This window comes from Oncorhynchus mykiss, chromosome 3 (assembly GCF_057628025.1).
Source record: "Oncorhynchus mykiss isolate SJ-2025 chromosome 3, ASM5762802v1, whole genome shotgun sequence".
NCBI classification, from domain to species: Eukaryota; Metazoa; Chordata; class Actinopteri; order Salmoniformes; family Salmonidae; genus Oncorhynchus; species Oncorhynchus mykiss.
Window position 1 is genome coordinate 82701778 of NC_143024.1, and position 27742 is coordinate 82729519.

Here is a 27742-nt window from a genome sequence, read left to right on the forward strand (position 1 = left end):
TTTAAAAACCTGTTTTTGCTTTGTCATTATAAGGTATTGATCAACACGAGTAGAGGTGTTTTCTAGACTGAATAGTTTATCAGTTGATGTGTTTATAAGACTCCAACACCTGATTCCCCCTGTGTCTGCATCTGGGCCCTCTACAATACAGGTGACTGTAACACAATAGGGGCTCCTGATTGGCTCAGTAGGTGGGGTGGGCCTGAGTGAGGGTGGATTTTTCCAAATTCAACAGACATGCATGGCATTAATCAGCCTGATAATAGCTCATTTCCCATTAGATTCATTTTTCTAAACCCTGAATAGAATAGGAATGGAGTTATAGGCCTACTCAGGCTGGTTATAGGCAGACTATCACATTCAACCTAATGGAGTTACAGGCCTACTCAGGCTGGTTATAGGCAGACTATCACATTAGACATATACCTTAGTAGCCCATATCGCTCCTCAATCCTATTTAAAAAGGACTGAAGACAGAAACAGAATTTGGTTCCATTTCAACATATTTATTAGTGAAACCAAAGTGCTGTAACTTCAGATGTTCAAATCAAAACACTATTGTACAGAAGAACGTGGACAGCCGGGTGCGTCACACATTCAGAAGTGCGGAACAGCAACATAGTAAACCAAAGCACTGATCACAGAGGGAACGAGATCAGAATGACTGCTAAGGCTTGATCCAGTCATTAAATAGGTAGCCACGCCTACAAAACTAAAACAATCCATATGTGCCAATCAAACGGCCTGATTAACATGACATCAACAACACAGCCACATCCTGAGTCCCCGGTGCCCACACATTCTAAAATCAAAAGATGGTTTAGTATTTAGTTCAAAAGCTCTGACGAAGTCCAAGAGAACAATAAACCCTCTCCAGTGAGAAAACAGACACACGCTTTGGGTAAACATTTTGTTGAAAGACGATGCAATACTCGTTATCATTTTAAGGAGAACACAATCTACTTTGCCTACATTTGAACAGCACTGCAGAAGCTTTGGGTACCTTCCCAATTAATAAGACAGATTGTTTTGTTTGGCGGCTTGAATGGATTGTGGAAAAGTGTGCATCGAAATCTACCAAATGAAGAGCGGAAACAACATCCTGGCTTTTAAACCATAATCGATTCTCAAAATGTCGCATGCTATTAAACATTCTATTTTCACCCACCGTGGCGAACCCTTCAACCTCAGGATGTGGCCTGTCCCAAAGGTCCCTCACAGTGTTCTACAGGAGCCCCATTGAGAACATATTGTCTGGCTGCATCACAGCCTGGTACACGTACTCCACCACCGTGGACCGCAAGGCACTACAGAGAGTGGTATGCTTAGCCGAACCAATCATTGGGTGCAGACTGCCTGCCCTCCAGAACACCGACAACACCAGGTGTCACAGGAAGGCCAAGATCATCAGAGACCTCAGCAACCCGAGCCACGGCCTGTTCCCCCCGCTTCCATCACTAAGACACGGGCAGTACAAGAGCACCATGACAAAAACGGTTCCCTTTTTTTAGTGTAATTCACATTTAACTGCATATCTGGTCCTTTAATGGTGCATCTAGTGATGGTTCTGTACTGCTGCTGCTCATGGCAAATAATAGTTACGAATGATATACTTCTGCCAGGTAAGCCTACTATGCAGTTAACATTTAATTGAGAAAAAATATTTCAACCCACAAGACAGTTATCACATCAACTGGCTACACACGTAGTGACAGACAGGTTAAATATTGCTGGAAACGTATTAGCAGACATTGTGTTAGGATTGGCTTTTAAAGCCAATAGTGGTCAACCAGGGGTAGGTTAATGTAAACGTTGCATTGATTACATAGTAGCTGGGAGCTTGCGGTGTCTGATACTTGTGAGATTTGTTGACACTGTGACACTGTGTGATGGAACACTCAAGAGCATGAACCAACCATCCTGCAAAATTGCATGCGTTTTCAGAATTATTTGGTGAGCTCCTCATTGGTGAACTATGGTAGCTCACCAGCGACCTGTTGAAGACCTCTGATTTAGAGTAATGCAGTAGTATATATTTGGGGTAACACATGGGTGTCCACTGATCTTTTTAGTACACTCACAGGACACTTTGCAGGATGGTTGGTTCATGTTCTGAGTGTCCAGCATAGCTGACAGTGACGTGCATTAGTCAGACACGCAGCTCAAAATACTACAATGACAAACTGCACTCAACACACCGTCGACCAACTGCGGACCGACTGGAGAGAGTGTGAGTGAAGGTTAACCACTTTCTCCATATTGGTCACCCTGTTTTTTCCTCTCTGCCCCCATCTCGCTCGGTCCCTCTTTCTCCATCCATCACTTTTCAGTCAGTCCATCTGTCCAGGGGAGAGAGGGTAGTTTTTATTTAATTTAAGGCACTGGGGGGGTCGTAGTTAGGGCTGTTGCGGAGACCGTATTACCGCCACACCGGTCAAGAGTCACGAAAGTAGTTAAATTCCACATGACCGTTTAGTCACAGTAAACTCTGATGCTGCTGATAGTCATTAGTAGTCCACCAAACTTGTTAACTGCTTGTTCTCAGCACACTATTGTCCCTCTAATCACTCTGACATCAATGCAAATGTAATCAAAAATCTTATCAAACACTTCATGAGAGCCCATGAGCTCATGTTGCGCAATATTTCTATAGGCTATGCAATTGCGCGAGAAGAGTCATGACCTCCACTAAAAAGATCAGCTTTCTATAGGTTAGGCCTACTATATTTATTTCTCAACTTTCCTAATACTAAGCACATTAATTATATGTACAACAGGAAGAGAGTCTACCTGGCTGGCATGAAAATAAATCACGAGGAAAAGCGTCCTCCATTTACTATTTAAATTCATAGATTACATTTTTTCCAGCTGCCCCGGTTTTGAAACAGGTGCATGATAACGGTCCATTCTAAATCAAAACAAATTTCACACATGTACTGTATACTAAATAATATCAGTCAAAAGTTTGGTCAAACCTACTCATTCAAGAGTTTTTCTTAATTTTTACAACTATTTACAACTATTTTCTACATTGTAGAATAATAGAGAAGACATCAAAACTATGAAATAACACATATGGAATCACGTAGTAACCAAAAGAGTGTTAAATAAATCAAAATATATCATATATTTGAGATTCTTCAAAGTAGCCACCCTTTGCCTTGATGACAGCTTTGCACATTCTTGGCATTCTCTCAACCAGCTTCACGAGGAATGTTTTACCAACAGTCTTGAAGGAGTTACACATATGCTGAGCACTTGTTGGCTGCTTTTCCTTCATTCTGCAGTCCAGCTCATCCCAAACCATCTCAATTGGGTTGAGGTCAGGTGATTGTGGAGGCCTGGTCATCTGATGCAGCACTCCATCACTCTCCTTCTTGGTCAAATAGCCCTTACACAGCCTGGAGGTGGGTTGGGTCATTATCCTGTTGAAAAACAAATGATAGCGGGACTAAGCGCAAACCAGATGGGATGGCGTATCGCTGCAGAATGCTGTGGTAGCCATGTTGGTTAAGTGTGTCTTGAATTCTAAATAAATTACAGACAGCGCCACCAGCAAAGCATCCCCACACCATCACACCTCCTCCTCCATGCTTCACGGTGGGAACCACACATGCGGAAGTGATCCGTTCACCTACTCTGAGCCTCACAAAGACACAGTGTTTGGAACCAAAAATCTCACATTTGGACTCGTCAGACCAAAAGACAGATTTCCACCAGTCTAATGGCCATTGCTTGTGTTTCTTGGCCCAAGCAAGTCTTCTTCTTATTGGTGTCCTTTAGTAGTGGTTTCTTTGCGACCATGAAGGTCTGATTCACGTAGTCGCCTCTGAACAGTTGATGTTGAGATGTGTATGTTACTTGAAGTCTGTGAAGCATTTATTTGGGCTGCAATCTAAGGTGCAGTTAACTCTAATGAACTAATATTCTGCAGCAGAGGTAACTCTGGGTCTTCCATTCCTGTGGCGGTCCTCATGAGAGCCAGTTTCATCATAGCGCTTGATGGTTTTTGCGACTGCACTTGAAGAAACTTTCAAAGTAATTGAAATTTTCCGAATTAACCGACCTTCATGTCTAAAAGTAATGATCACTGTGCTTATAATGTGCAGAAATAGGCAACATTTTAAGCTAAATCTGTCAGTTTTTTTATGCTAGTGGTTGTATTAATTTGGGATCTATCGCATCCCACAACTGTCCCAGACTATGTTTAGAATATTTATTTCTCGCACAGAATAGGTTGACTTTTGTACTATGGGGGATAGTAGATTGACATAGGCTAGTGGTTTTGCTGTTCGTTAGGCCTACTCATCTTGTTGGCTGACGAAGGGTAAATGTGGAGAGTTCTTCCAATACCTTCAATATGCACCTCGGAATTGGATAAGGACGCGCACAGTTGCATCCCCAATGTGTCGGTCTTCACTTGTAGCCTGTGAGAAAGACCCGATCACGTGATGGAGCACAGAGCACTCAGGGAGAAAGACAACGCCCACTGGCCGCAAAAGGCATTGATTTTTAGGGTGCATTACGGCCACACTCTGTGAAACTCTAGACATTATCAAGTGCTTGTCAAATTGTGAATGAGAGACTATTGGAGTGTGTACAGCCTGCTAAAAAACAAACAAAGCAGAGATCATGCCTTGCAAGCAACTTTATTCAAATCAGTCGCATCACGCAGCCTTACAATGTACTAAATATCAAAACACATAGCCCAACGTTTGTAGAACAGAAGTTACATTAATAACTCTAAATTAAGCATATTTTAAAAGCTATCTTTGTTAACTGCTCAACAAAGAATAGCCACATGTGCGCACTCCCTCAAATCGTTTGTGGAAAAAATATCCTTTATATTTTATTCAGCTTTGTTCAGTTGTATTCTTCTTACCATAAAATAATGCCACAGAATTTTAATCAAATCTTGTCTGCTAAATGAACTAGTGTAGTCCACAGCCATTTGGCATAGCATGATCAGGACCCAACAAAAGGACAACTTTAGAGTATTCTGTTCTGTTCTTCTGAAATAGACTACATTTTCTTCATAGTATGCTTCTTTAGACCGGTCTAAAATAAATAGACTTATTGTGGAGGTGTAGGCTATATTACATGGATTTATTAGACTTTTTAAAATGTAGATGTTTCAACAGTCTGCATCAGTGTGTGGAAGCCAGGAGATGCTAAACGTGTTTATGTTAATTAACGACCAATTACCGTGAGACCGACAGTTATTTGTTTGACAATCCCCGGCTGACTAAATTTCATGACTGCCACAGCCCTAGTCATAGCAGGAAAGAGGGTCTGGGTGTGTGTGCGCGCGTGCGGGGCCAACTCATTTCCGCATGGTAGGTCTGATCCTATCCACTCCTCCCTGGCCCCACCCCTTCACTCTATCCTTCTTTACAGTCATCTGTCAGGGCAATCGCTCCCTCTCTCCATCCATCCACCCTCCCCATCCCGTCTTTAAGGACCAAACTACACACTCTCCGTCTCACACAGACACACACATCCCCCTCCCTTTCCTTCTATCTGGACATCTTTGAGGAAATGTGAGGACACAAAAGAGAGAGAAAAGAGAATAAAGGAGAAGACAAAACGTGGACCAGAAGAGCGCAGAAGAAGGGGGGAAAGGAGGGGGATCACTTTATTGGATGACAGTGAAGGAGAAGGAGGACCAGACGGAGTAGCACAGCCAAGGCCTCACCTGTCTGGTCCATCAGTCCTGCAGGTACGTCGGCCTGTCTATTAACTGGTCTGGTGTTAACCCAGGATAACAGACAAAGTCAGACCAGTTAAATGGTCTGTCTGAACACTGGCTTTGTAGACAGAGTTGCTCTCATAGAAATAGAACCTCCTCTCGGCTGGTCTGCGGTTGCCCTGGGCCGGTCTGCGGTTGCCCTGGGCCGGTCTGCGGTTGCCCTGGGCCGGTCTGCGGTTGCCCTGGGCCGGTCTGCGGTTGCCCTGGGCCGGTCTGCGGTTGCCCTGGGCCGGTCTGCGGTTGCCCTGGGCCGGTCTGCGGTTGCCCTGGGCAGGTCTGCGGTTGGGTAGGGCCGGTCTGCGGTTGCCCTGGGCCAGTCTGCGGTTGGGTAGGGCCGGTCTGCGGTTGCCCTGGGCCGGTTTGGATGGAGCTCATTTTAGCTGCTGTTTTATTCTCAGTTCTAAAAATTGTGATTGTCTGCTTCTTAAGTTTGACTGCCTTCATACTCTTTACACAGTCGATGTGTGAGGATCCGAGTGTGTGACTGAGTGTGTGAAACTGAAGTTATGCCCTTTCTTCTGCCTGGTGCTGGGAAACAGTCTGGTGCTGGGACACACTCACCAAACACCAGTCCCTGGTTGACTTTGAATAACCCAGACTATTTGTGTGCCAAGTGAATATAGAATAAACAATGAACCAAGAACTGTATGTCTAATGAGTGCAGAGAGACAAACCCAAACTCTAAGCCACAAAGACCCCCCTGACAACCGGTCAAGCAGTATCAGTGCATGTGTGTGTGTGTGTGTGTGTGTGTGTGTGTGTGTGTGTGTGTGTGTGTGTGAGCCAATTCAGCGAGTGTCTGACTGATTTTAGGATTATGCTGGGGGTCAGGTTTACCTTGACAAACCAAACACTAACGGCGGGGGTCTAAAAACAGGAAAGGCATATGTGTGTGTGTGTGTGTGTGTGTGTGTGTGTGTGTGTGTGAGAATGTCTGTGTGTGTGTGTGTGGGATGGGCATTTGAAATCATTTCACTATTCAAATAACATGTCAATTTTTCAGATATATGGATAGTCGAGTTTGACACGGGAGGGAGAGAGTAGCCATACAGACTCACGTTAGTTAGACAAACCTGTAGATGCCATAAGTTATCTATCATTCCAGCTGGTAGTGCCCTGCCTTGACAGCGTCAAATCAATGTTAAAAAAGCTAGTTAAGCTAGCCAGCTAGCGAGTTTGCCATCTAGGCAAAAATGGTTACTGATTGTTCAATGCACTTCCCATCCTAGTCTACAACAAGTCCATTTAGATGAAACAACCTAGATGGTTTCTCATTGTAGCTCCTCATGTAACTTCATTCTGTCATTTTAATTCCATCTTGCATTGATTAAAGATCTCCCGTGTTGCTGGCTACACATGGGGCCACTGACTGTAGACAGCGCATGTCAAAACTACATTCAAAAATGTTGTTTTATTGAATTTCCAAATGTCATGTGTGTACCAATGTTGCATAGATTTAATTTATTTAGACAATGCTTTTTCATTGTTAAAATAGGCATATGAATATTTTTATTTTTTTAATGAATACTCTTGCAAGTATTCGAATACTAATGTCCGTTATAATATTTCAACTTTGAATAACTGTGACCATCTCTAGTAGAGGTCGACCGAGTATGACTTTTCAACGCCGATACCAATTATTGGAGGACCAAAAAAGCCGATACCGATTATTGGAGGACCAAAAAAGCCGATACCGATTATTGGAGGACCAAAAAAGCTGATACCGATTATTGGAGGACCAAAGAAGCCGATACCGATTATTGGAGGACCAAAAAAGCCGATACCGATTATTGGAGGACCAAAAAAGCTGATACCGATTATTGGAGGACCAAAAAAGCTGATACCGATTATTGGAGGACCAAAAAAGCTGATACCGATTATTGGAGGACCAAAAAAGCTGATACCGATTATTGGAGGACCAAAAAAGCTGATACCGATTCAAATCGGATGATTTTTTATTGATTTATTTGTAAAAATGACAATTCCAACAATACTGAATGAACACTTATTTTAACTTAATATAATAAATCAATAAAATCAATTTAGCCTCAAGGTAAATAATGAAACATGTTCAATTTGGTTTAAATAATGCAAAAACAAAGTGTTGGAGAAGAAAGTAAAAGTGCAATATGTGCCATGTAAGAAAGCTAACTTTTCAGTTTCTTGCTCAGAACATGAGAACATATGAAAGCTGGTGGTTCCTTTTAACATGAGTCTTCAATATTCCCAGGTAAGAAGTTAAATAAAAGGTACAAAAAAATATAAAACATTTGCATATTGGCGCCCAAAAATACCAATTTCCGATTGTTCTGAAAACTTGAAATTGGCCCTAATTAAATCGGCCATTCCGATTAATTGGTCAACCTCTAATCTCTAGGTGTGTGTGCCTGTGTGTGTGCATGTTTTAAATGTGTACCTGTGTGAATGTGTGTGTGTAGTATGGTCAGTAGGGGAACTGAGGGCCTCGGTACAAGGGATACATTTCTCCCCCGTGGAACAGCGGAGAGATCAAATTTCCCTCCAGAATACCTGGAGGTGACTCTAGGAAAAGAGCTCTATTAATACAACATTCTAACGCTAGAACACACTATGCTAATGCTAGCACAAAAACCCCTTAGAGCAGCTGGACTGATTTAAAGCCACTAGCGAGGATGCTATCAATGATCAAATACATGCAGTACATACTATAGCTACACAACTACTGTAGCCTAGTATGTAAATATGCTAATAAAAATACATAACAGCTCACAGAAAGACCAACATTTCCATAAAAAGCAAACATGTTTCTTCAGATGATTGCTTCAGAGGCCTTTTATGCCCCGCCAAGGGAGAAACAAGCTAGGGGAAACACTGCTAGGCTGTGTGTATGTATGCCTGGGCACATTAAATCCCTCATTCACACAGAGAGATGTGTGAACAGTAAAAATACCCCCAATGATGCATCACACCAGAGGTCGCTCCTAAAAGTCACTGCCATTTTGGGGCCCAACCTGGGCCCATCCCGCCACACACACACACACTTCTAGGCCAGTCCTACCAAACACACACGGGTCGTCCAGGCTGGAAAGGTGAAAGGTCAGAGGGGGGTGATAATTGGCATCCTTCTCTACCATGTCATGTTGCTTATTGGGACATCCCAAAATGACACGGGCTTAGTGCCCTAAACACCCTCATTAGAGACACAGGGTTAGAGAGCCTATTTTACACCCAGGACCACATTCTGACCCCAACAACACCAGAGACCGAGAGAGACACACAGATCGACAGAGACAGATGAATAGAGGAGAGAGAGACACAGATCGACAGAGACAGAGAGAGGTGAATAGAGGAGAGAGGGGGAGGGAGGTGGTATGAGAAAGAGAATGGAGAGCAGAGAGTTGGTGGACGGGGAAAAAGGAGACACACTGCCCAAGTTCCTTCCAGACAATATCCTACAGAGTTGAGGGGAACATGACCCACAGCATTTACATTCGAGTCATTTAGCACAGACTCATCCAGAGACGTACAGTAGTGAGTGCATCCATTTTCTTACTGTTTTCATACTGGTACCCAGTGGGAGCCCTGGCGTTGCAAGAGCCATGCAGCCACACGGGACCACATTAATGCCCTCATTTCCTAACCCCTGATCCTCTCTGGTCAGACCAGATGGTAATAGGCTGTTCTGGTCACAGATAAGGCTAACAGGTGAATGAGTTCACAGGAGGGAGAGACAAGGATCAATGGAGATGCCTGGTTTAAATGGGAATCAATAATGTTAATTGGTTTTTGAGATGATCAATAGATTGAGGCAGAAATCAGCTGAAACCAGACAGGCTCCATGTTGTTCACTGGGCACTGTTGTGAAGTCATGATCAAATCACAGGCTGGTTTTGAGTACTGTATATAAACCAGATGGGCTCTTGAAAATACACACACACCAAAAACAAGTGCACACACACCAAAAACACGTGCACACACACACCAAAAACACGTGCACACACACCAAAAACACATGCACACACACCAAAAACACGTGCACACACACCAAAAACACGTGCACACACACCAAAAACAAGTGCACACACACCAAAAACACGTGCACACACACACCAAAAACACGTGCACACACACCAAAAACACATGCACACACACCAAAAACACGTGCACACACACCAAAAACACGTGCACACACACACCAAAAACACGTGCACACACACACCAAAAACACGTGCACACACACCAAAAAAACGTGCACACACACCAAAAAAACGTGCACACACACCAAAAAAACGTGCACACACTCAGCGTGATTATCCCTGCGGGGCAAATAGTGATTAAGGGCTTTACTCAGGGCACTTAGGCCTAACAGGGCTAACTATTAGTCTGATTAAAGATACCACTCCGGTCTGCAGGATATCAACCGCTGTGTGCTTGTGCGTGTGCAATTTCAACACGATTAATCTCACTTGAGATGGTATATGCTTAACTTTAACATCCATTAGTAGTGGACGAGGTGAGTAACCTCCTAATACAATATAAATCACCCTAAGCACCTGCAAAAGAGGTGTATAAAGCCTAACTCATCAACACAATTCCTTTTAAAGCATCTTTCAGCCTTCCACTCTCCTGGCTAGACTACAAGTACACAGCTGCCAGGTAAACTGGGTTTGTTTCCTAATGCTACAGTACCACTGAGCACTATGATATCCCAGGCCCATTTCTCATCATGTTCACTTTGACCTTTCAGGTCAGCAAAATCACGTTTCCGTGTTTCAGACATTCTAGATTACTTTTTTCAATCAATTTGAAGTGGTTAAAAATCTATACTTCATCCCAGGTCAAGTAGAAATGCAGTCCAGAGAATATATTGATGACGTTGAGGCCTGTTCTTTCTTCCTCCTTTAGACACTATTGAACATCCGTTATTGTTAAATCAATAGTGAATTTAGCGCCCTACAGGCAATGTAAACAACCCTTTTAAGTGTCAGTGAAAGATGTCCGAGATTGAGATAACGTGTTTGGGGAGATTCTCTGCTCATGAGGTCAAGAGACATTTTCCTCCCCATTTGAAAAAGGGTAAACCATTTGACTATTTTGATGTAGTTTAAGGGTATAAATCTAATGTTAAATGGAATGTTAGGAAGTAACAAGTTCAGGAAAGGGGATAGGCACAGGTTGTAGACTGTGAAATGAATCAACCACTAGCCTACAGTCTATTTAGTACAATGGATGATAAGAGTTCCCTCATCACGAGTGTCATCACAGCAGAACAGGCTAAATGCTGCCCCCTATTGGATTGACCAACACATTAGCTCTCACACGAGACAGATGGTAATGAACTGGAGCAAGCCTTTTAATTCAGGCAAGTGTCAAAACATCCCAATGATTTAAACTGAATAAGAAATATACACGGGGTACCAGTACTGCATATCGACTGATGGTACTTAGTGATGGTACTTAGTGTATATAGTTATTGTTACTCAGAGGCTGCTGCCTACATACAGGCTTGAAATCACTTGCCACTTTAATAAATGGATCACTAGTCACTTTAATAATGACACTTTAATCATGTTTACATATCTTGCATTATTCATCTCATATGTATTTACTGTATTTTATACCATCTATTGCATCTTGCCTATGCTGCTCTGTCATTGCTCATCCATATATTTATATTTATATATTCTTATTCCATTCCTTTACTTAGATTTGTGTGTATTAGGTAGTTGTTGTGGAGTTTTTAGACTACTTGTTAGATATTACTGTACTATCGGAACTAGAAGCACAAGCATTTTGCTACACTTGCATTAACATCTGCTAACCATGTGTATGTGACAAATAAAATGTGATTTGATTTATTCCTAACGTTATTATTTTTCTATTGTTTCTCATTTTTGTCTCTCTGCATTGTTGGGAAGGGCCCGTCAGTCAGCATTTCACTGTTCGTCTACTACACCTGTTGATTACAAATCATTTGACAAACACATTTGATTTACTTCTATTTTCTTAGTAAGACAGTAAGGCAGTTATACAACAGATACTTAAGTGCACAAAGTGTGTGTGTGTAGCGTCATTTGGTTCTCTTGCCCCCTCTCGTGATGTAACATCCAGGATAGTTAGCCTTGGGGTTATTCACAACACAGGGGTACAGAATCATATAATCATTGACCTGTGATGTCAGAGCGGTTGCATGTGATATCCATGTGTCTATGAGGGCCAAAGCACATCTCTGAGCTCTCTCTTTCCCCTTAGTGTGTGATGTTTAATATCACTCCAGCCTGTCTCTATCAATCATCTCTGTAGCACTCTGATGCAATGCCAGAAGAATCTACAATCTGATGGCTGTGGATGGACGGCAAGTGTGTGTGAATGTGAAAACCTGACGACCTTGCAAGCATACTGTATCCATCCATCTCTCACACACACACACACACACACACACACGTGGACTTTCACATGGTTCCCCTATCCAGAGATTGTACTAAGCTCTCTTGACAGAAAGTCAGTCTTTATTTTGCAGCAGAGGACACACCCCATTTTATATCCTCAGTCCAGAATGTAAACGACATGTCATTACATCACAATGACCTTCAAATGGACTCTGTTTTTCCATGTTACAGTGTTATGGTTGACAGGCTTATATCCTGTATTTCTACAGTCTGAAAGAGTGGTTTTAGGTCTGTTTAAAGCCAAGAGACTACACCCAGCCAAGAAAATAACCACTCAAATTGTAAAAATATATTACCCACTGAGAGGGCAGTTCTGCCAAAATAAGAACAATAAATAACGCACATTAAGCTGATGGGAAGTTTGGTATGCATCAGTCATGAGAGTATGTGAGAGTGTAGCACTAGCCATGCATGTGTGAAACAGAGGCCAGTAGTTGGAATGCTCCAAGACAAGAAACAGGGAGACAAACCCCACAAAGAAAGAACTGTTTCATAAACGGTAAAAAGCCTATAGAACATCTAACCCTTCTAGCAGTATGAGACTAGTAAAACCTACACAGCAAATCTGTTGTGCAAGGCGACTCATCGCAATGGCAGCAATTTAGTTCATTCCCATGAATTGTGATTGTTCTCTCATACTGTTTCTAAAAAGGTAGAAGGTGGTTCACAACATTCACCATAGACAATTCCTGGACTGTACCCAATAGATCCATTTCCTCCTCACTTTTCCTTCATGCACGCTGATCTGAAAGAATTGGAATGCTGCGGGGGATATGGTGGAGTAGACCTATCAGTGGCCATGAAGGGAGGGGGACGAGGATGGCCAAGCGAAATATTGAACTTTCTGACAGCAGTTCAAAAACGAACGCCTCAGAAGACGGAGAGGAAGAGGATGTTTAAAAAAAGGATTCTCTGGTGGGCGTGTCATTAGATGCAAACAGCTATCACCGGTGCAAACCCACTGTTTAATGTTAAATATTTGGAAAAACTGTATTGCTCATGACTTGTTCCTCTGGTCCAATTCCATGAAGAGGATATTGTAAAACTTCATATCTTTGAAAACTGCCTCACCCCCGAGATTCCATAAAACCTTACTTCTCTGGGGGCCACTGAATACTAACTTGTCAGCTAACATGAGTGAACAAGGCTTCAGTAATTCATGCATTGAAGTCAAGGCAAAGACGCAACCCGAGACTCCCCTGCATCCTATTGATTAACCACATTAATAGGCATTAACAGCTCTTCAACACATGACTTCATAAAAGGTCAATAGGGTTCAGCTAATTCATGTGCTGTGTTTTTCCATTAGAGCTGAGCTTTAAGGCTTTGATCTCAGTGGTAATGGTTGGCTGTCTGAAACGTAACTCGGACTCAAGTCACTAATATAAGTGTTTTACGATCAGTAGAAAACCTTAAGTTGTGATGTAATCTATATTGTGCTAGGGTCTATGGCACAGAAACGTTGCCTAAATAATTGTGCAACAACTTATTTGAAGTTGATTCAAACAATGTCATGTAAACAAGTCATGCAGGATGAAAGTTTCCTAATCTGCATGACTGCAGCAAATGTTTACTAAACAAGCAAGAATGATGGAATTGTTGGGAGAGCCATTATTTTCCCTTTGTTGTGTTGGTTGTGGGTAAGCGAGCTCCTGGAACAAAGACTGTTGGGTTCTAGAAATCCTGCTCCTGGAACCAATAATGTTGTTGGGTTCTACAACTGCAGCTGGAACCAAGACTGTTGGGTTTTAGAACTCCTGCTCCTGGAACCAAATGTGTTGTTGGGTTCTAGAACTTCTGCTCCAAACAGGTGATCTACTGCACTACTGTTCCAATATATCTGACACGTTTACTAGCTCTCTATAAAAGCAGAAAACTGAGACACCAAGAGAGAAATAAAAAGAGAGAAGTGAAGGACTCTCCTGCTGAGAAAGAGGTAACTGAGACATTTTCTAACAGATGAGAGGTTAGGGGAAGGTGATGACAGCCTTGTTCCATTTTAGAGGAGCTGAGCAGAAAACTGACAGAGGGAACTCGTCCATCCTCCCTCGACAGTGACCACAGTAGGGCATAATCCTGACCATGTACCAGTATCTACTCGAGGATCGATAACACTCTTCCATTTAACTCGAAGGTTGTCTGGATGTTTGCACATTCAGTTTGTTTTTTTAACTCATGCACCAGCTTGGTAGGACTGAGGTAGCAGAGGTATAACTTATCACAATAAGTCTTACAACCGGGCACGCCGTCACCTACACGTCAGCCTTTCTAAAACACTGATTTAAGGAAAGTTGATGTGTGCCATCGTAACCCTGGCACGAGAGGAGCGGGACGGAACCTGAACCCAAGCCTCCCATGGTATTACAGGTGGTATTACATCGGTGTATTGGGAGGGAATTGGTAGTGACAGGCTGGACAAGCCAGGCCTTCTCTCAGCCTTTTATTCATGGTTTATTAAACATGTACTAGACCTTTCCATGGTTAATTCGTTTAAATGGTTACATAACAGGGTTCAGAACGTCAGTGAATAAATGTGCATTCATAGACTGAAGTCATGTTTATATTAATCAAGCTTTAAGATGGTATTTAAGATGGCAGGCGAGTGGTGAAAGTGTGTGTGTTTCACCATGTACAATATTAGAGTTATTTAAGGGTTGGGTGCTGTAAGGGTGTGTACACGTGACCATGTTTTTATTTCGAAGTGTTAATGATTTTGGATCCCGGGGCAGCCTGTAGAAGGGGAAGACCGGGTCGACGCGGGCAGCTCTCCATGGTTAAGAAAATAAACCAAGGAGCCAATGGGCATGTGGCGTTGCCGTTCTGTCTGCAAGGGGAAAGCCCTCAACTGGGTCCGTGACGAACACAGACACTGGACATGTATTGGGCTGAACTTACACTTAGGCGTTTGTTGTGTATGAGCAAATGAGTCTGCATTTGTCTAGAGATTAAGCGTATAGGCTAGGCTATAAGCCGGAGTGCATATCTGTGAGTGTGTGTCCTGTGTGTGCGTGTGTGCAAAACTCAGCTGTGTCTCTCATCATTAGGCACAGGGAACACAGAAGTGCACGTGTATTGGAAAGCAGGATGGACAAGAGAACATGAACTAGTCCACGTGAAACACAGACCAGGCCAGCAGATAGAACATCATGTCTATTAACATACCCTGTTAAAATATTCAGCTCAAAAACCCCACACACATCCACTGACAATGTAGGCCTGTGTATGTGACGGTTGCTTGTGCAGGCCTCAGCCTGGTTTGTGTATCCTCCTAGATGGTACCTGTTCACTCAGCCCATTCCCTTGGTAACAGAGATGGAGTGTTTGGGAGTCCCAAAGGGCGGCGCACAATTGGCCCGGGCGTTGTCCGGTGTAGGCAGTCATTGTAAATAAATAAAAACTGACCTGCCTAGTTAAATAAAGGTTACACACACACACACAAAAAGTTATTTTGTTGGCAAGTCCCCATTACCAGTAAAACATCATCAAAATCAATTTCTTTCATTTTATTGCTGTGCTGTTTTGTTGTTCATTTGGTCAGTCGTTTCATTCTCAACCAGGATTTTGATGGAACGCCACTTGGGTCTTTGCATGTCATAAAAGATACACGTGAAATAACACTATTTGATGTGTCAAATAAGCCTGCTGAAAAAAAAATCGGGGCCTGAATATGACTGCACGTCACATAGTAATTTAACGCGTTCATACAGGTTTGACGTAGTTATTACACATTGATTACACTATCACTCGTATTTCATATGTCACAACGATTCATCGATACATATGCCTTGATTCTGGTGAAGTTGTCTCGCACACCTACAGTGCTGGTCGTTAAAAAGCTAACTTGCTCATGGATGCAAACAATGCCCCAAAAACATAGCAAAACAATAATCTGTTTCAGTAGCTTTCGTTAGCTAGCTAACTATATACAGTTGAAGTTGGAAGTTTACATAAACAAGGTTTAATGACTCCAACCTAAGTGTTTCAACCACTCAACAAATTTCTTGTTAACAAACTATCGTTTTGGCAAGCCGGTTAGGACATCTACTTTGAGCACGACAAGTCATTTTTCCAACAATTGTTTACAGAGATTATTTCCCATAATTCACTGTATCACAAACCCTTCACTAACCCTTTTATCTGTGGGGTTCGCAAGCTGTGTTGGTCCCATATTTCATAAGCTGAAATAAAAGATCCCAGAAATGTTCCACACACAAAAGGCTTATTTCTCTAACATTTTGTGCACACATTTGTTAACAACCATGTTAGTGTGCCTTTGTCCGTTGCCAATATAATCCATCACTCTGACAGGTGTGGTATATCAAGAAGCTGATTAAACAGCATGATCATTACAGGGGTGCACCCTGTCCTCGGGACAACAAAAGTCCACTCTAAAATGTGCAGTTTTATCACACAACACAATCCCACAGATGTCTCAAGTTTTAAGTGCAGGAATGTCCGCCAGAGCTGTTGCCAGATAATTGAATGTTAATTTCTCTACCATAAGCAGCCTCCAATGTCGTTTAAGAGAATTTGGCAGTACGTCAAACCGGCCTCACAACCACAGACCACGTGTATGGCGTTGTAGGGGCGAGAAGTTTGCTCGCCCCATGGTGTCGGTGGGGTTATGGTATGGGCAGTCAACAGATACGGACAACAAACACAATTGCATTTTATCAACCGTAATTTGAATGAACAAAGATGTCGTGACAAGATCCTGAGGCCCATTGTCGTGCAATTAATCCGGTGCCATCACATCATGTTTTAGCATGATAATGCACGGCTCCATGTCGCAAGGATTTGTACACAATTCCTGGAAGCTGAAAATGTACCAGTTCTTCCATGGCCTGCATACTCACAAGAGCATGTTTGGGATGCTCTGGATTGACATGCACGATAGTGTTCCAGTTCCCACCAACATCCAGCGACTTCACACAGCAATTGAAGAGTGGGACAACATTCCACAGGCCACAATCAACAGCCTGATCAACCCTATGCGAAGGAGATGTGTCGCATTGCATGAGGAAAATGGTGGTGACACCAGATACTGACTGGTTCTCTGGTCTATGCCCCTACCTTTTTTTTAAGGTATCTGTGACCAACAAATGTATAGCTGTGTTCTCAGTCATGTGAAATCCATAGTTTGACTGATTTCCACACACACACACACACACACACACACACACACACACACACACACACACACACAAAAAAAGTTTGGGGTCACTTAGAAATATCATTGTTTTTGAAAGAAAAGCTATTTTTTTTGTCAATTAAAATATCACATTTATCAGAACTATGGTGTAGACATTAGTAATTTACAACATTAACATTCTAGCTGGAAACGGCAGATTTGTTATGGAATATCTACATAGGCGTACAGCGTTCCATTATCAGCAACCATCACTACCGTGTTCCAACGGCACATTGTGTTAGCTAATCCAAGTTTATAATTTTAAAAAGGCTAATTGATCATTAGAAAACCCTTTTGCAATTATGTTAGCGCAGCTGAAAACTATTGTTCTGATTAAAGAAGCAATAAAACTGGCCTTCTTTAGACTAGTTGAGTATCTGGAGCGTCAGCATTTGTGGGTTCGATTAAAGGCTCAAAATGGCCAGAAACAAATAACTTTCTTCTGAAACTTGTCAGTCTATTCTTGTTCTGAGAAATGAAGGATATTCATTGCGAGAAACGACCAAGAAACTGAAAATTTCGTACATCGCTGTGTACTACTCCCTTCCCAGAACAGCGCAAACTGGCTCTAACCAGATGATGTCCTTCCATACATGCATGACATGCTGGAGTGACGCTTCCATTCAAATGTTGTTGATCAGTAGGCTAATGTAAGTCCCAAATGGAAAGCAAACAGACTGTCATCTGTAGCACCATAGTCTCCACTGATCAGCTAAAACAAGCTTAATAAAGTCATGCATGCACACACTCCTATTGAAAATGCATTCACCTGTATTGTGAGTATGCCTATGCCATCTTGATTGACCCAGTTTATCAAGAGATTTTCCATTTAAATAAAACGATTACCATTATGTTGTTAGATTGATTTGACCAAAGTAAAATGTATTATTTGATTTTAAATGTGATGCAGTAATGCATATATGGCTGTCCAACATTTTCTAATTTAATGACATTGAATATCGGCCATTGGCATCCTTGACCCCCTCCACCAAAGATTATTGGCATCGGACCCAACAAAATCCCTATCGGTAGTTCTCTAATAGGTGCTATAGTTAACCCCAGGGCCCCACGTTTCACCCCCTCCAATGAACTGAATTGACCTTCACATTTTTATTTTTTCAGTGGATTTGCTGATCAAAAGATCTATACAGTGTAATAGACAGAGTAAGTTAGAAAAACAATACCATATAATCAATACTTTACCCATAGCGGGAGAGTTAAGTATACCTACAAAAAAATTACATTGATAAAACGTTGTATTACATGTATTTTTTTTTATCAATGGTTTTGACAGTTTTTTTCCATTCTCATGCCGGTCTCCATCCAAAACAGTCAACGCCATGGTTTTCCAATTACCGTCACAGCCCTGTGTGTGCGTGTGTGTGTGTGTGTGTGTGTGTGTGTGCGCTGTGTACTGGCATTTGCGCCTGCGAGTCCTAGGTTGGAAGTACTTGCTGTTAGAATGGGACCTCATTAAAGGCTTACTTTATCATTCCTTCCATCCCAGTAAACGAGTGGAGCGAGGGAGGCCAGAGGAAATGTAGGCCAGATATCTCCATCTGTCTTAGTAGTCGATAAGGAGAGGATAACAACTTAGACAGACAGCTCTGACACACACACACAATTGGATTTGTCACAACTTGTTTTTACTTTTTTACATTGTAATTATTTGTGTACTTGTTTGACATTTTACTGCATTGTTATGAGCTAGTAACATTGGCATTATGCTGCACCTGCTAGAACATCTGCTAAACTGTGTATGCACCAATAAACTTTGATTTGACAAATCACACACAGACGCGCGCACACACACACACACACAAAACCCCCTTTAATAATCTGTCTACTTTGGCTTCCTCTTTCAAACGACCTTATTGGACTGTTTTGATGATAGCAGCCGTAGCCTACATTCCTACTCCCCCATTCTTGTGTTGTTAGGACATCAGACTAATCTTTCACTGCAGTGTAACTCTGGAAACTCTTGTCCTGTTTATAGTGTATTTGTGTACGTGCGTTAGCGTGTGTTACCAGGCCTAACTGTGTGCATGCGTGTGTGTTCTGTGTATGAGCTCACCTACTGGCTCGTGATGTGTGTGACCCTTAAATTCTAAACATAGAATGCTTTGGCTGGGTATTAGGATGATTCTCTCAGATGCTTTAATGTTACTCCTTCTAAATGAGTATGTAGAGACATACTGTTGGGCCTACTTTATTAAAAGGATATTCTGCGGTTGGACCAGCATTGTTTGCCGTTGCTGTAACCTGTTGAGAACACACATCCACGCACACACACACACAGAGACCGGCAGTTCATATGGTCTGTAATTAAGCCCTTGGTCAAGCAGACAGCCAGCCCCCCCCAGTCAATTATGTGCTAACAGAGAAACTATAGATGGCCTGAGAAACATAAGCAAGCATGCTTGCTTATCATGCATCTTTTAAGCCCTGGGCGGCTGGTTATGACTACGTACCTCACTGTTTACATCAGCTGTAATAAAACGTCATTAAAGCTGTAACTGATACACACAGGCACTAGTTCATTCAAACAAGGCCTACTTGAGTGCACAGCTTCAAATGAAACCTCTGTCCCCGTCACTGCAATAACCTCCCTTTACTCTCTCCCTCTCACACTTCCTCTCCATGTCCCTAAATCTCTCACTACCCCTCTCTCCCTCCCAGGTGCGTCCCCATAGCAACAGCTCTAACATGGCCGCCCGGAATGGCTATGGTTCACAGAACTCCGTGGCCCACCTAGACTCTCTCAAGGGCACTGTCCTGGGGGACAGCATGGGAGGAGAGAGGGGGAAAGACCTGTCCAGGGATGACCTTGTGTTCCTCCTCAGTATAATGGAGGGAGAGCTACAGGTGAGGACAGACCAGTCCTAGTGTATCTGGACTTAGGTTTATAGAAGTGGAGTTAACCTATTAGCCTGATCCAGTCATGACCGCTGCGCTCTGTAAGCTCACCAGATCTGGATGGTCGTACGAGGCTATAGCTCAGACTTGGCCATGTTCAAAACCACAATTTGGTCAAAATGCGAGTCGTACATTGTTTCCACTAGATACAACAGCCACAAAGTCAAAATTGGCTATGGCGTACAAATTAGCTTTTTGGTCTTAATTTAAGGTTAGGGTTAGGAATAAGGTTAGCAGTGTGGTTAAGGTTAGGTTTAAAATCACATTTTAATAAGAGAAAATTTAGAAATAGGCAAGGTTTATGATTTTGTGGCTGTGGTAACCGTCATACATCACGCATTGACGTCATCACTGGGACATTTGTTCTAAACTTTGAGCCCAGCTGTACGTGAGCTGTAGAGACAGAATGATTCAGACTAACAGAGGAGCCTATTGTGACTGTCTAAAACCATGGGTAAAACACTCCTAGACATGCCTCACAGAGCATGACAAACACAGCCTACACCACAGCTGTATAGGACAGATTTTCTCCGTCTGTTGGGAGTCCAATCTCTTAATCTCTTTCATTCTTCATCCCTCCATTTTTATTATATCTATCCATCTCACCAGGCAAGAGATGAGGTGATCACGGTGCTGAAAGCAGAGAAAATGGATCTGGCTCTGCTGGAGGCCCAGTATGGCTTTGTCACCACAGGAGAGGTGCTTCGAGCCCTGCAGAGAGACTCACTCCAGGACCAGACTTCTGAGGCCCAACAGCAGGATGTCTATGAGAAACCCATGGCTGAGGTAACAGGCTATAAACCCTATTTCTATTAAAGCCATCAGTCAAACTTAGGAGTGTGTATGCTTTGAGCCATGGGTTTGCAGTAGAGATAGCGAATTATAAACCAACCAACATATTTAACCCATTGCCAGTTTCAAACGACACAATGAGAACCACAGTGTTTTAAGTTTAGCCTAGTCTTCATGTCCGTCTCTCGCTCTGAGTTAGCTGGACCGGTTGGTGGAGACGGGGAACCAGAGCTACAGGCGGATGCTGGAGAAGCTGCTGCAGGTGGAGCGTTCCCATAGTGGCGCCCTCTGCAGGCTGGAGGAGCAGGACCAGCAGCACCGCGCCTTCATGCAGCGCAGCGACGACCTCACCTGCCTACTGGAGCAGGACCGTGAGAGGTCAGTGACACTGACCGACCGACCGCTCACTAGCTAGCACATTTTAGCAATATTAAGTCAAAACACCTCGAAACAAGACATGGTATCAAGAGCAAGTTCAAACGAGCCACTTAAGATGCCATGTGGGGAATCCTGTCATTTGTTGCTAGCTATCTGGCCATCCAGAGTCACTACACACAGCCTTCTGACCCTTTGAAGTGCACGCATCGTTTTCCTGACGTTGACGTCAGCTAACCAGTCTAGAATTTCTCTACTTGATCTCTTCGAAGAGCTCATTCTAGGCATAGGACAGACAAGAGGACAGGGGTTGTGTTAATGCAGAATTATGCCTTTTTCACACATAAAAAAAATATCTTGCTGCGTTTTGTAAACACAGCTCTAAAATGCTTCTTATTGTAATTTCTGCTCGGCATCTAACTATTTTTGTGCTTGTCGCACTTCTCTGCTCACATAAAAATGTAATGAATGGTTATTCTACCAGCAGACAGCACTCTGACTGAGCTGTACACTTTTCTCTGGTAAAATGCAAGATTAACTTCAAGCTAAACATTAGGAAGAATGTAACCTGCTACATTTCCTATGATAAACATTCTAAATATGATGACCATGCATAGTTTTCGGAAAAAATAAGTTGCTGTTTCGTTCAGCTTGTTCACTTGTGGCTGCTAGCCAAATAGTGTTGCACTTCTATGATCATCTGATGAAAATGAAGCTTAGTCTTCCTGATGTGTTGCACTAATGTATTTTGTGTGAATGAAAAGTAGTTGCATGCCCCTGATCACTCTATTGAATAAAAAAAACGTTCAACATAAATATAGGTGAAACTGTCTAAATGCAGATTTGCGCTTTGAAAAGGCAGATAACTATAACTTGACCCCTGAGGTATAAAGGGCTTATCTCTCTCTCCCTCATACCCAGGTATACTGAGAACATTCTAAAAGAGAGTGAGATCACACACTCTTCTTTATTTATTTTTTTAATTTACCCCCTTTTCTCCCCAATTTCGTGGTACCCAATTGTTTTTAGTAGTATCTTGTCTCATCGCTACAACTCCCGTACAGGCTCGAGAGAGATAAAGGTCGAAAGCCATGCATCCTCCGATACACAACCCAAGCCGCACTGCTTCTTAACCTTTCTGATCTCCCCATCCCGGATCCGGGATCGTGAATACAGACTCAAGCTCATTACCATAACGCAACGTTAACTATTCATGAAAATCGCAAATGAAATGAAATAAATATGCTAGCTCTCAAGCTTAGCCTTTTGTTAACAACACTGTCATCTCAGATTTTCAAAATATGCTTCTCAACCATTGCAAAACAAGCATTTGTGTAACAGTATTGATGGCTAACGTAGCATTTAGCATTAGCATTCAGCTGGCAACATTTACACAAAAAAACAGAAAAACATTCAAAAAAATAATTTACCTTTGAAGAACTTCAGATGTTTTCAATGAGGAGACTCTCAGATAGCAAATGTTCAGTTTTTCCTGAAAGATTATTTGTTTAGGACAAATCGCTCCGTTTTCTGCGTCACGTTTAGCTATGAAAAAACCCCTGTATCCAGGATTGTGTAAATCTATCAGCAAGCTCATTAGCATAACACAACGTTAACTATTTATGAAAATCGCAAATGAAATGAAATAAATATGCCATCTCTCAAGCTTAGCCTTTTGTAAACAACACTATCATCTCAGATTTTCAAAATATGCTTCTCAACCATAGGAAAACAATCATTTGTGTAAAAGTAGCTAGCTAGAGTTAGCATTTCGCGTTAGCATTTAGCGTTAGCATTAGCGTTAGCATCCAGCACGCAACATTAACAAAAACATAAAAGCCTTCAAATAAAATCATTTACCTTTGAAGAACTTCTGATGTTTTCAATGAGGATACTCTCAGTTAGATAGCAGATGCTCAGTTTTTCCAAAAAGATTCCTTGTGTATTAGAAATAGCTCCGTTTTATACATCACATTTGGCTACCAAAAAAAATCCATAAATTCAGTCCTCAAAACGCAAACTTTTTTCCAAATTAACTCCATAATATCGACTGAAAACATGGCAAACGTTGTTTAGAATCAATCATCAAGGTGTTTTTCACATATCTCTTCATTGATACATCGTTCTTGGACACATGCTTTCTCCCCTGAATCAAATGGTAAAGTAGAAGCAGCTGGCAATTGCGCACCGAATTCGACGCAGGACACCAGGCGGACACTTGGAAAATGTAGTCTCTTATGGTCAATCTTCCAATGATATGCCTACAAATACGTCACAATGCTGCTAAGACCTTGGGCGAACGACAGAAAGTGTAGGCTCATTCGTTGCGCAATCACAGCCATATAAGGAGAGAATGGAAAACAGAGCTTCAGAAATTCTGCTAATTCCTGGGTGATGCATCATCTTGGTTTCGCCTGTAGAATGAGTTCTGGGGCACTTACAGACAAAATCTTTGCAGATTCTGAAACTTCAGAGTGTTTTCTTTCCAAAACTGTCAAGAATATGCATAGTCGAGCATCTTTTCGTGACAAAATATTGCGCTTAAAACGGGAACGTTTTTTATCCAAAAATGAAATAGCGCCCCTAGAGCTCTAACTGGTTAACACAGCGCCATCCAACCCGGAAGCCAGTCGCACCAATGTGTCGGAGGAAACACCATGCAACTGGCAACCTGGTTAGCATGCACTGCGCCCGGACCACCACAGGAGACGCTAGTGCGCGATGAGACAAGGATATCCCTCCCTAACCCGGACGACGCTAGGCCAATGGGCGCGCCCGTCTGCGACAGAGCCTGGGTTCGAACCCAGAGTCTCTGGTGGCACAGCTAGCACTGCGATGCGGTGCCCTAGACCACTGCGCCACCCGGGAGGCCCCACACACGCACTTCTAAGCCTCACAATGCTTAAATGTAATCTGTCATGTTTATCTTTGATATTAGACACTCCTTCAATCAGACCATCTTTACTGCAATACTTTTCCTCTCAGCTTCTCTCCCTTTCCAAAAATAAACAGGCTACTCCCTGGAGCTTGACAGAGAGAAGGTTGGACATTAGGTCTGTGGCACTCTCAAACATTACAGCAAGAGACAAATGTCTACACCTTGACAAGAGACTACACATGGTTGTTAGTGCTGGAGGGGGAAAAGTAAATACTGGAAGTAGGAGATGACACTGAGCAGGGAACGTATCTCAAATTTAATCTACCCTTCATCTCTCTTGCTCTCTTTAATCATCACCCAATCCCATCTTCTGCGTAATTAACACACTGATCTTAAGTCTCTCTCTCCCTCTCATAATATTCAGTGCCTCAGTGAGGAATGTCTCCCACTCATCTCCTCTTAAATCTCTCTTCCTCATTCATTCAATTCATCCACTCGGGGGTTCAAAGACATCCACTTAATATTGGTCCCCCCTTCCCTCCCTCTTTCCCCATCCTCTGGAAAATGAAAGAGATGAAGGATGATGTAATCTCAGCGCGTTATAGCATGATCTAGTGTTGGGCGGGATCCAGATGTTCATACCGTTTCTGTACCATACGGTGGTATCCTGACCCCCCCACCACCGGTAGTTTCTGTACCATACGGTGGTATCCTGACCCCCCCCCCCCCCCCCTCCGGTAGTTTCTGTACCATACGGTGGTATCCTGACCCCCCCCCCCCCCCCCTCCGGTAGTTTCTGTACCATACGGTGGTATCCTGACACCCCCCCCCCCCCCCCCCCCGGTAGTTTCTGTACCATACGTTGGTATCCTGACACACCCCCCCCCCCGGTAGTTTCTGTACCATACGGTGGTATCCTGACCCCCCCACCACCGGTAGTTTCTGTACCATACGGTGGTATCCTGACCCCCCCACCACCGGTAGTTTCTGTACCATACAGCGGTATCCTGACCCCCCCCACCACCGGTAGTTTCTGTACCATACAGCGGTATCCTGACCCCCCCCCCTCCGGTAGTTTCTGTACCATACGGTGGTATCCTGACCCCCCTCCCCCCCCTCCGGTAGTTTCTGTACCATACGTTGGTATCCTGACACACCCCCCCCCCCCGGTAGTTTCTGTACCATACGGTGGTATCCTGACCCCCCCCACCACCAGTAGTTTCTGTACCATACGGTGGTATCCTGACCCCCCCCACCACCGGTAGTTTCTGTACCATACAGCGGTATCCTGACCCCCCCCACCACCGGTAGTTTCTGTACCATACAGCGGTATCCTGACCCCCCCCACCACCGGTAGTTTCTGTACCATACGGTGGTATCCTGACCCCCCCCCCCCCCCGGTAGTTTCTGTACCATACGGTGGTATCCTGACCCCCCCCCCCGGTAGTTTCTGTACCATACAGCGGTATCCTGACCCCCCCACCACCGGTAGTTTCTGTACCATACGGTGGTATCCTGACCCCCCCCCCCCCCGGTAGTTTCTGTACCATACGGTGGTATCCTGACCCCCCCCCAGTAGTTTCTGTACCATACGGTGGTATCCTGACCCCCCCCCCCCGGTAGTTTCTGTACCATACGGTGGTATCCTGACCCCCCCACCACCGGTAGTTTCTGTACCATACGGTGGTATCCTGACCCCCCCACCACCGGTAGTTTCTGTACCATACGGTGGTATCCTGACCCCCCCACCACCGGTAGTTTCTGTACCATACGGTGGTATCCTGACCCCCCCCCCCCCGTAGTTTCTGTACCATATGGTGGTATCCTGACCCCCCCCCCCCCCCCGTAGTTTCTGTACCATACGGTGGTATCCTGACCCCCCCCCCCCCGTAGTTTCTGTACCATATGGTGGTATCCTGACCCCCCCCCCGTAGTTTCTGTACCATACGGTGGTATCCTGACCCCCCCCCCCCCCCCCCCGGTAGTTTCTGTACCATACGGTGGTATCCTGACCCCCCCCCCACCACCGGTAGTTTCTGTACCATACGGTGGTATGACCCCCCCCCGGGAATCAAGTAGTCAAGTAGTAACCAAAAACATTTTTAGTAGTAATCAAAACATTTTTATTTGAGATTCTTCAAAGTAGCCACCCTTTGCCTTGACAGCTCTGCACACTTTGCATTCTCTCAAACAGCCTCATGGGGTAGTCACCTGGAATGCATTTCAATTAACAGGTGTGCCTTGTTAGAAGTTGATTTGTGGAATTTCTTTCCTTCTTCATCGTCATAAGTAGGTTTAGTATAGTAGACTTGTATAGCCACAATTGAGCTGTAGGACTAAGAGCACATCCTGTTTAGCCGTCTTAATACCGTAACTTACTTAGGCCTATATTTCAAAATATGAGTCACTCATGCTTTGAAATGCAATAAAGCATTTTAGTTTTAAAATGAAATGATCCTTGAACAATTAGCCTAAATAATAAATAAACTGCAACATGTCAGCAATTGCATTCCCAAATCTAACAAAAAAAAAGTTTTAACACCCACTTTAGTGTTGTTTACATTGTTCCAAACCGTCAGAATTGTGTTTTTATAATTTAACAGCACCTACTATGTAGTGTTTCCTCATAAAACCATCCTCCTTTTTCTGGATCTCCAGTAGTTTCCACAACTAAGTCAAATGTCTTCCACACATCAGACTTCCCCTTTCCCTCCTGAGCAACCAGTTTTTTTCACATCCTTCATATTATGCTGTCACATATTATGGTGTTGGAGTTTGTTTATAACCAATTTATTGATGTAATTATGATATGCTATAGGTCAGGCCCTATTGGCCACGGGCATGTGATGCATACATGTGTCACCTAAAGAGAGCAAGGGCTGAGGGAATAGGGAATGTTTTGACTAAACAAACTAGGGATTTCGCTAAGTTAACTTTTCAGTCAGAGAAAAAAAACACAAGAAACTAGAAATGGTTGTAATCATGTTGCAGCTTCAGCAACACAGACTGTGGCCACAAACACTGCTGATGTGCGGTGGTCCCGGGTCGCTGCAGCAGTGAGGACAGAGAGACAATCACGGTGTGTTTAAATATGGAAAAATACACATTTAAAAATGTCAACCAATCGATTGGTCGAAAGGACAGGGTTGGGGGGCATAGCACAGTAATACCTGAAGCCCCTACAAGGGCTGATATTTCACTTTATTTTATAAATAAAAACTATTTAGGCAACAGGGATATTGATCCAGGAGGGGATTGAATGTCTCTATTCTGGGTACCAGTCTTTTTGGCTAACATTACGTTCCTTGCCACTCCATTTCATTGCCTAAGTGACTGGTCTTTTGGCAAATCTCAGGATTTATGGAGGAATTGGTTGTTGGAAATAACATCAACATAAAGTAAAAAAATCAACC

The 27742-nt window shown here is 43.2% G+C and overlaps 2 protein-coding genes across 6 annotated transcripts in view; one reads left to right on the plus strand and one right to left on the minus strand.

The window, feature by feature from the left end:
- Window positions 1-27742, minus strand: part of cmss1 (cms1 ribosomal small subunit homolog) — a 62296-nt gene that overhangs the window by 6038 nt on the left and 28516 nt on the right. Inside the window, exon 1 of one of the 3 annotated variants that reach the window (XM_090230296.1) lies at window positions 22882-22938. The exons of the other annotated variants lie outside the window; for them this stretch is intronic. The gene's annotated coding sequence lies outside the window, so the exon portion shown is untranslated. Of the gene's footprint in view, window positions 1-22881; window positions 22939-27742 lie in introns of those variants that run through there. 3 annotated transcript variants of the gene reach the window in all.
- Window positions 5379-27742, plus strand: part of LOC110520513 (filamin A-interacting protein 1-like) — a 43289-nt gene continuing 20925 nt past the window's right edge. Inside the window, exons 1-4 of one of the 3 annotated variants that reach the window (XM_021597892.3) lie at window positions 5379-5719; window positions 20048-20233; window positions 20894-21070; window positions 21276-21454. In XM_021597892.3, the coding sequence (XP_021453567.3) occupies window positions 20075-20233; window positions 20894-21070; window positions 21276-21454 (515 nt within the window). In that variant the 5' untranslated portion in view covers window positions 5379-5719; window positions 20048-20074. Of the gene's footprint in view, window positions 5720-20047; window positions 20234-20811; window positions 21071-21275; window positions 21455-27742 lie in introns of those variants that run through there. The other 2 variants (XM_090230280.1, XM_090230281.1) reach the window with 2 other exon arrangements.